Below are 12,369 nucleotides of genomic sequence, written 5' to 3'. Positions count from 1 at the left end.
ATTTCAATAACATTTTGTGCATTACATACAATCAAGGGATTCCATGAATGGATAGTTAGGACAAGAAAGACATATGAAAGGCCTTATTTCCTATAAATAAGAGAAGAGGCCCAATGATCGATACTCCAATATAGCTCCCCACAATTATCACTTTGAAAAAGACCGAGAAAATGATAACACATACTAATAGTTGATCGTTATATATATATATATATATATATATATATATTCTATTATAGGCATGACATACCAGATTGTATTGGCTCTCATCACCCTATGCCTTTCATTACTCAAAAAATAAAAGCAATACTGAAAAAGTAGGCAATTTAAAAAGAAAATTGATGCCTGTAATGATCATTTACCCCGTCTATGTTTTATTTAGAGTATGTTCTAAAACCGTTCATTCCGTAAATGAAATTATTATAAATAATATACTAATTTACTTTATAATATAAATATATCTATTTATTTGTTTATGTATTTTAAAATGATAGATTTTAATAGTCTATTTTAATATGAATCTAAAAACTTACTAATTACTAATTATTATATTATTATAACACACACAAGTTTTTACTAATTATTATATATATGTTTGCAATAAAATATGTAATGTAATGTTTCTATATTGTTTATTATATATAGTTTCTATTTAACTTATTATATAATATTATAATTTTATAATTTTTTTGCACTAATTACAATGAATTTTTTTCATAGAACGTAAAAGAAAAGCATCAAAATGATCAAACCGTCATTAGAAAAATCATAAAATCATATGACAGGTGGGGGTGACCGTCAAATTCCAGGCCCCAATGAAACCTATGGTATTAATTTTATATTCTTTAATGCTAAAAAGTCATTAATTAAAAGATATTTCTCGGCTGCTTTATAGTATACTTCAGTTCTTTTAGCAGCTCTTTCATTTGTTCAAGTTATTGATTATATTATAATTTATTTCAGCTGCTTTTAAAGTTTAAATTATTTTAATATATATGTCCTGTCCTCTCCAGGTACCTCAGAAAAATTGTGGCCGTTTCCTGAACAGCATCCTCGAAACTTGGAGCCTAACTGAGTGACTTGTAGTAGTAGGGAGGTGGGGGTGATGGAGATGGTAGGGGAGGGGACTTGTAGTAGTAAGGAGGTGGTGGTGAAAGGGATGGTGGAGGAGGAGACTTGTAGTAGTAGGGAGGTGGAGGCGAGGGAGATGGAGGAGGGGGTGACTTGTAGTAATATGGTGGAGGAGGAGGAGGTGAGGGTAGAGGAGGAGACTTGATTATATTATAATTTATTTCAGCTGCTTTTAAAGTTTAAATTATTTTAATATATATGTCCTGTCCTCTCCAGGTAACTCAGAAAAATTGTGGCCGTTTCCTGAACAGCATCCTCGAAACTTGGAGCCTAACTGATAACTATTAAGTAGCAGATGTTTTGTGGCTGGAATATTAAAAAACGAACTTCTGCGAGAGTCTGCAAGATCTGAACAAGCTTTTAAAAGTAAAACCCTGCAACGACTGGGAACAAAACAAGCTTTTAAAAGTGGAAGTCTGCAGAAGAGAACACGCTTTTAAAGCAAGTTGCAGGGGACAATCCCTAGCTGGATCCCATGCATATTTCAGAATCAAAACTGGTTCAAACAGTATAGTGAAAAAAATTGGCGAGCAAAGTATCCTCTATAAGTGCATTCTGATACAGGGAAGAACAATGCCAAGGGCCCAAGACAATACAACGTTTGTGCACATGGATTCCACGGAATACCTTGTGGGTATAGAAACACAATTAGCAAAAGAGGACCCTGTATTGGTGGCCCTTAATTAAGAAAAACATTAAAAGAGTTCCTTCCTGTTACATTTCACCCACAAAACTTTAACTGGGGAAATTATACTCCAGTACCATAATGAAAAAATCATGAGAACAATGAATTATCTGGAGTCTAAAATCCCGTACAAAGATGGGAGAAGAAGATTCGGGTATTGTCTTTCTTTTGTTACTCTAGCTTCGATTGCTTCACAAATGACTTGGAGTACTTATGTAGGTAGAAGTTGTAGAACAATACCACCAAGGAGATCATATAGTAGAACAATATCTGCAATAGAAAAACATAGTTAGATTGCAAGTTATGATTGATCTGCAAAAGTCACTTGCTATGCATTGTGGAAGGTTACGATACCTTGCATAAAAATCGGGGATATGGAGCTTGTGTTTTCACACAGTAGTAAGCATGAACCATGTTCACACCAAATTGCAATATTTGGATTTGGGTGAGATATCTGAAACCAAACATAGGATATCAACCATTTTCAAGAGAAGGATTAAGAATTTTCAAAAGGTCTTGGGCAAAGATGTCATAAATTCAGAATACCCTATGATAAGAGTAATCACATTATCCTCTGACATTGAACATTGTTCTCATCTTGTTGACAAAGTAAATATATATTGCAGGGATGAAGCCTTGGAAGAAAAGATGGAACTAACCTCCCCCAAAAGAGGTATTTTTGACGAATGTTGTTTTTGTTTCTCAAAATTGATGAGAGCAGATAATAGAAGTACATAACTACATGAACTGCCGAGTTCATCGCTGCAGAGAAGTATGCTACACACAAGAAGATGGAAGAAATCAAAAGTTATACAAAAAGAATAATGCTTAGAATCACCTTTGCTACCCTTTCAATATGCATGTAAATACTAATATCCCTCATCTAAATGATATCATTGCTGTCCATAAAAAAAGTAGGAAAACTCCTGATAAAAAGGGTCATTGATATCAGTAGAAAGTACCATCTCCTCCTGGTGCATGATGGGCAATGATCCACCAAATAATGGCAACAGAAACATGGTGATACACGTGGAGTACAGTGATCTGGCGAACATTTCTTTTCAGCACCATTATTATCTGAAAACAGAAAAACTCCTTGTGAATGGTCTATGCAAATCCTGAGATTACTAGTCTAGGAGTAGTTAACATAACCTGAGATACAAGAATGTTTTAAATATGCTACGAAGTTAAATTTACAAGCTTCGAAAGGTTCAACAACAATCAATGAAAAAATATTTTTTAGGCATTCGAAAGTACCCACAAACTGAAATTCATTTGTTCAAGTCAAATTGTAGAATTAAATTTAGAATTATAATTTGAAAGATTTGAGACGCACAATAATCTCACCGTGTCCATCAGCTCCACAATCTTGGACATGTAGAAAAGGTAGATGAAGAATGCCATCTGAAAAAAAAAAAACATCCCAGAATTATCACTGAAGACTAAATGACAGTTACAGTTCATAAGTAGGGATTGTGCAGGGAAGAGAATAATAATGATGATGCAAATCAGAAGTACTGCAATATTTAAAAAATGCTCATGTGGGTAAATTAAATTATATACAGGGATGGTGCACTTACATTTCCCAGTTCTGTCAAGTAACATTGCAAAAGCTTCAGGACCGATAATATTTCTATCTGAAATATTAAAGTTTCTCATAATGTATAATGAGATCCTAACAGACTTTCAATAATGACAAGTTTGAAATCCATTATAAGGATTCCCAAAAACACAGAGGTATAGACAGGCATATTACTGAATGATATTTACCATTGTGTTATATATGCTATGATCTACTCTTAGATTTCATAAATCTGACTCATCAAGAAATCAAACCTGAATGGAAATTTCATTTAAGACTGATTAATTCCAATTAGTACAAATAAATCCACCCCTACAGGCTGTCAAACTACCCACCTGTTAAACATGTAGTGCAGTGGATTACCGCTTAATGCAATTTTAAAGCTGCAATTTTACTTGTCAAAATTGAACAAGCAAAATCTTAAACAGTCTGCAGCTTCACGCTTTCCCTCTCAAGAACAAGTTCAGATTGTCCACTGCTAATGCTAGATATAACAATTGGTTCCACGCTTCCACCATGATGGATGCAACTTAGAAAACAAATACTGGATGTGCATTCATATCCCCATAATTATTTTGAATTTCATAATTATTTATTTATATATTTGTGCATATGTCATAAACAAAAAATAATAAATATGTAATGTGTTTATAGTTCATAGAAACCCCTAACCCATGCACCCAAATTTCGGGGGCCATCACTGGTTCTATATTCGTTTACCTGCACACAAGTGCACCCAAATTAACATTTTAGCATTTAAGATTCAGTGATCTTTCAAAGGCATCTACATCAAGTTTCCCATTGTGCTTCTACATTTTGTTGAAGTCTGCAAAGGCTTGGCATATTACAGGCAACACTGGCACTGTCAGTAGCATTACAAATAAATTCTTGGGCTAACATACGATAAAGCAAGTTATCTAGTCTGCAGCTGGGGAAACTGACATATTGTCATTCAGGTTCACGTTTGTCTAGGTTAGCTCTGGCATATGTGTGCTTGTGTGTGTCTGTGCTAGCAAAAGAGCTTATGATAACCAAGTTAGGAAACCTCCTTCAGAAGGTTTCCTAGAATTGAACTTTGATGGTGTGTCTGCAAGTAATCCATTGTGGCAGGTGTGGGGAGTGGTGCACTCTTCCTCAATGCAGTTCAATAGAGTTGGAGCTCTAACATATGTGCTTGTGTGTGTGTGCTAGTAAAAGAGGTTATGATAACCAAGTTAAGCAACTGCTTCTTGGAAACCTCCTCCAGAAGGTTTCCTAAAATTGAATTTTGATGGTGTCTGCAAGTTATCCCATTGTGGCAGGTGTGGGGCGTGTTGCACTCTTCCTAAATGCAGTTCAATAGAGTTGGAGCTCGAACATATGTGCTTGTGTGTGTATGCTAGTAAAAGAGGTTATGACAACCAAGTTAAGCAACTGCTTCTTGGAAACCTCCTCCAGAAGGTTTCCTCAAATTGAATTTTGATGGTGTCTGCAAGTTATCCCATTGTGGCAGGTGTGGGGCGTGGTGCACTCTTCGTTGGGGTACTTCAATAGAGTTGGTTCTTTCTTTTAAGCTTCCATACTTATAAATGAATTGAGGTGGAGGTGGTATTGGAGGCATCTTCTTTTGGGTGCAAGAAGTTGGTTGTTAAAAGTTCTTAGGTGATTGTTTCAGGCATGTTTAAGGGTCTCATCAGGACTTACAGCATAACACTATTTTACCAGAAACATGCTTTCTGACCAAGTGTTCTGAAGAAACTGACTTTCTTTACAGCTATAGGAAATCCAAAATGCAATAGAGCAGCTGATTTTCTCTTGCTGTGTGTTGCACGCATCAAGTTGGAGTTCCTTCTTGCATGGAGGTGGTACTTTTAGAATGAAGCATGGATCACTGCCTACACAAGACCTTTGTTATTCCAGATGTCAATACCCTTAAACTTGTTAAATTGATTTTGGGTTGGAGACGCTTAGGACCAAAGCTTCTATTTTGAAGGTCGAAGAGTAGACTTTAGGCAAGGTTCTGGAGGATGAGGAGAGAATGTACTTCTTTGCGAAAGCTGAGGAACCTATTCGTGGTTTGACTGGAGTGATTGCTTTATGTGAAGAAATTAAGGTCACGTACAATCAGAAAGAAGAGCTTGCCTTATGTTGTTGGGCTTGGCATTGTATATTGATGGATTGATGGACTGCATGTAATTTTGAGGGATGGCTGTTTCGAATCTTGGATGTGTCAACCTCTTTCACCTGCCAGCTCTCTCCAAAAGTGGTTTTATATGTACTCCAAAGAAAGCTTTTGTGGAAAAGTCAAGGTGGCTTGCAGCATCAATACCAAATATGATGATCAGGAGTGACTAGCTGTAGGTTGTCTGGTTGTGTCTGTATTTTCTGCATGTCTATTTGCAAGTACTTTGAAGGTGACAGTTTCTCATTTCTCAAGATTGAAGGGGTTGTAATGTTCTGTCCTTTCCAGCTATGGCTTCTTTATAGTTGTGATATCATGTGGTTTCAAGCTTTTTGTTTAGGATGCAGGTAGCCACTTTTCACATGTTTAGGTCCTAGGATGTATGATGTGGCTTCTTAAAACAAGTTGCAGTTGTGGGATCTCATTCCTTTTGGTTTATTTGTCAAATGTATATGCTATTCCGTCTGTGCATGTTATTCTGTCTGTGCGGGCTCTAATGCAACTCTCAATTAGCCTATGAAAAACATAACCAACCATCATAATATGCACAAAATATACAAAATTAAGGAGGTGGCATCTTAAAACATGTTTAGGTTGTAGATGTGGCTGCTTTGGGTTCTTCATATGTCAGAAGTAGATCTTATAATATTGATTTGTTTCTGGATTTGATTGTGTAAAGATATTTACCATCAACGTTTCGAATCACCCTGATGATGGATCACGTAGTGTGATTTGAAACATTGATGGTAAAAATCTTTACACAATCAAATCCAGAAACAAATCAATATTATGCAATTGATTGTGGAAATTTGATCTCTTTAGTAGATCTTATTTCAATTTTAATTTGTGTGGAATCTAATAGGACTCTCAATTTACCCATGAAAAGGAAAAGCCAACCATAACTTGCTCAACAAAAATATGCAGCTGTTAGGTAATGTGAATTGGGACTTTCTTAATTTGTTTTTTTCTCATTTAAAAATGTCTATATTGTTGTCCCAAGCAGCTTCTCTCTAGGCTTAAACAAGGTCCAGATATGGATTGGTCCAGATATGTCTGAACAAATCCAGACTAAAATAAAAGACCTGGGGCATGACCCCAGGTCTAACCTAGACCAGCATCTATACTTAGTCTGGACCAGTCTGGATATGGATTGGTCCAGGTATGTCTGAACAAATCCAGACTAAAATAAAAGACCTGGGGCACGACCCCAGGTCTAACCCAGACCAGCATCTGTACTTAGTCTGGACCAGTCTGGGATCAGCCAGGGTTCTTGTAGAAGATGAAATGAATTATATAACCTGCATTCCACACTCACAAGTAGTTGTATTGAAAACTAGTGGAGCCACTGAATTAAAACCTTGTTCTCAACAAATATATATATCACTGTATTTTTCATTTACCTAGCTGTGCAACTACAAGAGAGTTATAAATATGATGCAATCAGTAAGACATGTTCACCCAAGTAGAATGGTAAGACTATGGAGATTCACGAGTTCAAGGAATAAGCAATAAATGGGAAAGAATAATGCACTGAATGCTTTTTACAATCAGATATTTAAATCTGCAATAAAAATGGAGAAGCCAGATTGTTGAATGCATGCCAGAAACTGCTGTTTCATTTGAATCCTCAAAAGGAACAGGGGAGCTTAAATAACAATAATTGTTGTCTACACAATATTCAGAATAAAAAGTGCCTTTATAAACTTCTCAAGAAAAGTAAAAATTTCATGTAAGATTAAAGGGGATGCACATTAGCTTTTCTACTTCAAGGAATATTGCATGAAGACTAGAGGAGGGAAGATGTTAAATAGCTCACCTCCTTTTCATCATCCTTGTAAGCATTGCCCCAAACAGAATACCTGCTCAGAAGAAAATCAAGTTTTAGATTTTGCACGAATCCATATTAAAGCTTAATTAAAATGTCAGAATTTCTTCAAACCAAACCAGAAATTTTACAAGCCGATACTTGTTCCAGACTTCCTTGTGTTGGTAGCTCATCTATAGTTGCTGAGATGCAATGAAAAAAGGGACTGACAACCATCAAGCAGAAGGGGGAACATTTTCGGTAGATAAGATTGTCATGAAAATCTGAGCAACAAAACATCTCCTTCTTGCCTCAGATTGAAGAAAATTGAGTTAAAATGGACCATAAGTTATTACACAAAATTCAAGGAATCATAGTGCTAGGTACCTAATCTCCATTCCCACTTATAAATTAATAGGCATAGTCAGGGAGTAACTTTTAAAAGGTCAAAATACCCCTATAATATATATTAATAGATTGACGTATGACTTGAGCTGAAAAAAATCATGACCCCTACAATAAATAGGTTGACATCTTACGTGAGCTGAAAACAACCATGACCCTTCTGGTAATTGGATTTTTTTTCCCCATAAGTAGTTGTCAGTATGATTTGACTTTGAAAGTTAAAGACTTAGACCTCGACCACTGCCCCATTATATTATAAAATGCCAGCAAAAGGAAGCTTGAGCTCAGCTTCAAATAAATTCTCAAGCAGTTTATATACGCCCAAGTTGCTGCAGATAGGCAGGTGAAATAATCCAGGATTATAGTCCAGCCCATGCGTACTACAAAATTCAAGAGGTTTTCTACCCGCTTAATTGTACGATCTTTGGCAGTATTGGATTCTGGAATGGCCTTACGCCCGTTTGTGTTTTCTATTTTCTATAATAGTGGGTTAGAACTTGAAGCCTCTGTTCTGATGGCCATCCTCTGTTCTTTTACACTGTTCAAGTAGGTGCACCAGTTTTCGAAGTAATGGTTTCCCAACTTTCAACAAGGGAAAGGGAATAGCAGGCATTCAATGCCTTGTAATTTCTTCATTTTAAGTTTGAGCTGGTGAAACTCTGCCACTATAATCAAACCTACGCCTATCAGAATGCCTAGGCTCCCCAATGAAGAAAATTTACAGCAAGGCATACACATTACTGATCCTGAAAGGAGAAATCATCACATCCCTGTAAAATGTAAATATGATAAAACCCAATAGTCCCACCATTATGTACCCCAGTAAAATGGTTTTCCACAACCACTTTAAACAACGTTTAAGCTGCCAGGATCTCAATCACTCATGCTGAAGTGGCTCATAGCCAGAAGTGTTTTCACTTTTTAGCTTTAATGAGACCCTATTTGTTTTAGTACTTGACGTGTCTAACGCTAGATTGGTATAAGGCTCAAGCTATAAAGACTAGAAGATAAATTTGTATTCCAGAAAACAACCACATTCATTTCCTTGTTTATAATGGCTATTTCTTCTTTGTGCAAAATAACTTTATATCAGAAATAGGGTTATCTACTGTTTAAAAGTCTCAAAACATGGTCGTTTTTTAATGAGCCATTCTGACGACTTGAAGCTAATTGGATCAGGACTTAAAGATGGAATCCAAATCAGCAATATCAACCAAAGCATAGCATCAATATCACTTGGAAAAAACCATATTCAACTATTCAATGATATCAAACACCACTTGAAGCTAACAAAATCAACCGTTGGCATACATCAATACTCACTTGAATCTGACGAAATTAACCATTGCATTAGCTACAGAATCCTATAGTTAGGCAGGATCACCTACTTGTGATGCTAGCAGACCATTTTATTTGAAAAAAAAAAAAAAAAAACACAATTAATGTGACTTTTAAACCTCGTTTTCTTTTTTAGCGCTAAAACAATACTAATAACATCAACTCAGATGAAAAAAAAGATAAATTATGTTATCACGCACAGGCACACAGAAAACACATGGCCCAATGCAAGTTTTGGACCAACCTGCACAAAACTGCTCCAAAATGCTTCTAAACAAGTCTGTTTATCATGATTTAAATGTTCAACTTTAGCTTGGAGTATCAATAACATTAGCCTACCCACAAACTAATAGTCCTACTACAAATTTAGATTAGTTGAGGCGGCTCCTGACGAACACAGAAAACTTCAGCATAAGATTCTCGGTGCGCCCTACTGTCCATCGCCACAAAATTCCAAAATCAACCATCGTATAGCATCAAAACACCCCTGACCAGAGAGCACACTCAATCATTAAGTTTCTAATGGGCAAAACTACAAATACTAACCCTCCAAGCTGCCTCAATCATTCCAGTCCTATCATATAAGGAAAAAAAAAACACCATCCAAACCTCCAACAAAAACCAATCAAGATTGAAAAACACACTCTACGAAAACCCACTTCAACAAAACAAACCAAAAACAGGAATCCTCGCACACAAGCACATTCCCTGAAGCTCAGTCCAGAAACCATGGCGAGCAGAGCATGCAACACCAGGAGCCCAACATTGAAAACCAACCAGAATCAGACAACGCTAACCTAGCAGAACTTAAGAAGGGTTTTAGCATTCTTACTTGAGAAGCACAGATTGTGCAACAATGCCGGAAAACATATACACACTGAGCCCCAGACAAAAAGCATTGTGCATCAAAACAAGTAGTCTGAGCCAGTTGGGCTCGACTATTCTGGGCTTAAGGCCGGCAATCTTAATCCAGAGCGATCCACCGCAAACACAGACCAAATAAACAGCGAGAGCAGCAAACATTGGAGTGGGACTGTCAATATATGGCAAACCGCGCGTGGGGACCGCGCTGGCCAACTCCACACCGGCGGTCACATTGATAAACCGCAGCATTTTCTCTGTAATTCTCTCATTCAGCGGATCATAGAATTCCTTCACAACCAATTCAATGGATCCCATTTTTTCCCTTCTTCACTGCTCTCCTTCTTTGCTTTGCTCTGCTTTCTTCCGGCTGAACGCACGAAAGAAGAAGATTGACTGTAAATATGAGCGATCTTATTTCACCATTTTTTCATTCCACCTGGCGGACGCTTAACTCTCGCGCAGTTAGGGCTCGCAGAACTTCGGGAAAACTGTCATAGGATAGATCCTTGCCGTACACATAGGCAGATGATCGTTATACTTTAACGATATTATTAACCTCCTTTGTAGGGGTTATTCTTTTACTTTATTACTTCAGCTTTTTTTTTACAGCTGGAGCCCTAAGTTTGGAGCACGTGGCCTTCGTATGCGTATTTTTATACGTTGAGACCGTATGACAATATGACAATGGCACGTGAGCTCAGGAATCCCTTTTGCGGTTGCCATGTGGTTTTGCCCTAAAATCTTTGATGGAACGGACCCCAATAAAATAATAAATTAATAATAAAGAAATATTTGTGCTTAGATTATTTGTCTTCATTTTGCAAGTGAAAAAAAAATATCTTCAAAGAGATAGTTACTATTGAATTCTAGGAGAATTTAAGTCTTTTTATTTCTGAAGATCAGTTGAAGTTTGGAAAGAAGAAGCTCTTTTGAGATGTACAACATGGAAAAGTGTGTATTTTTATATTTAGAGATAGTGGAAATATAGAAGCATTTTATAGAGTCATTTCTTAATTAGACTAATAAAATGAAAAATTGATAATATTAAATATAATTTTATTACTAATTGATTAATATTTGATATATATTTTAGATAAAACTTTAATATAAAAAATCTAAATTTCACATAAATACAATAATACTATTATAACTACTTAATTGTTTATTGATATAATAATATATTAATATTTTTTTATATTATAGATAACTAAACATTTATAAAATAATAGTATTAAGATGTAGAGATTTTGACTCTAGATAGTCATAAAATAGTTGTACTAGATTTTAGTCTAATAACAAAGTATTTTAAGAAAGATATAATTATTTATATTATATTTTTACTTTTTCATCTATTATTATATCTTTTTTCATGAATACTATGTTTTAATATATTTAATTGTCATCTTTCACAAATTAAAGTATTTAAAATTTAATAAAATCATTTAATAAAATCAAATACTAGAATGACTAGTGATAAAATTAATATTTAAAAATCCAAAACTATTTATTTCCATACAATGTTATATTTTTACAGTGACTGCTAAAATTTCTGGTAGTGCTTCCAGAAAAATCGCTCTTATAAGACCTCAAATATAAGAGCCAAAGTAAAATATTTTAAAGAAATTTAGATGTTAAAAAACTCATATATAAACAATCCAAAAATCAAAACTTAAAATTAGAAGGAAAAATAATTAGTTTTAATTGGTTCGGATGTAAAAAAATTAATCGATATGTTGAACTCATTACAATAGTATGAGCCTACGGCAAATACGATAAGAATGTTAATATCTCTATGTTAAGTTTTTTAGTATCATTTATTCAACGACAAAAACATTCTTAAATGAGAAAATATTGAGAGGACTATGCTACGAATTTGTCAAGGAAAATAAGTGTTACGTAATGACTTGTATTTGCCTTTAGAGATATAATTACAAAACTTAAAATTTAATATTTATTGAGTTGCTAGTCATGATAATACTTAACATAATTTAATTAATATATGATTAATATTTCTAACATTAATCAATAAATCTTTTATAGTTTGTTGTATATATTGGTTTATAGTTATGAAGTTTATATTTATTTATTTTGCAATTTTTAGTTTGATTTTAGGTTTTATATACATATATTTTTGACAAAAGGAAAGAAAGAAATTTTTTGATTTCTTATTTCAAAATTTAAACTTACTATACTTTTATCATCTTACATGTCATTGTTGAGATTATGGTGCAAAATCATAATGCTCCCTCAAAATTGGTTCTTGTAACACCATAAATACACGAGCCAATCAAGTTAGAGTAAAATAATTTCAATAATTTTAGATATTATAAATCTCACAAATACAATAAGGAATAGAGAAACATTAAGAAATATGGAACAAACTTTATTAACTTATTTAG

At 34.7% G+C, this 12,369-nt stretch overlaps 1 protein-coding gene across 1 annotated transcript; it reads right to left on the bottom strand.

The window, feature by feature from the left end:
* Positions 1–1,654: 1,654 nt before the first annotated feature.
* Positions 1,655–10,355, bottom strand: LOC149537867 (uncharacterized). The gene is made up of 7 exons (XM_089799263.1): positions 9,939–10,355; positions 7,376–7,418; positions 3,164–3,220; positions 2,779–2,893; positions 2,476–2,593; positions 2,171–2,270; positions 1,655–2,086 (listed from the first exon to the last, which is right to left on the bottom strand). The coding sequence occupies exons 1-7, from the start codon at positions 10,283–10,285 to the stop codon at positions 1,988–1,990; spliced, it is 879 nt and encodes a 292-aa protein (XP_089655389.1). The 5' UTR covers positions 10,286–10,355; the 3' UTR covers positions 1,655–1,987.
* Positions 10,356–12,369: the final 2,014 nt, after the last annotated feature.

Source organism: Cupressus sempervirens, chromosome 9 (assembly GCF_028749045.1).
Source record: "Cupressus sempervirens isolate cs-2001-9-10 chromosome 9, ASM2874904v1, whole genome shotgun sequence".
Taxonomy (NCBI): Eukaryota; Viridiplantae; Streptophyta; class Pinopsida; order Cupressales; family Cupressaceae; genus Cupressus; species Cupressus sempervirens.
This window is presented reverse-complemented; position numbering and strand designations above follow the sequence as displayed.

Excerpts from the sequence above, each read along its gene's own strand:
- LOC149537867 (XM_089799263.1), bottom strand. The coding sequence starts at position 10,285 with ATGGGATCCATTGAATTGGTTGTGAAGGAATTCTATGATCCGCTGAAT. Across the intron at positions 7,419-9,938 it reads GCACAATCTGTGCTTCTCAA|GTATTCTGTTTGGGGCAATG; the intron begins GTAAGAATGCTA and ends TCTTCTGAGCAG. Across the intron at positions 3,221-7,375 it reads ACAAGGATGATGAAAAGGAG|ATGGCATTCTTCATCTACCT; the intron begins GTGAGCTATTTA and ends TTTTTTTTTCAG.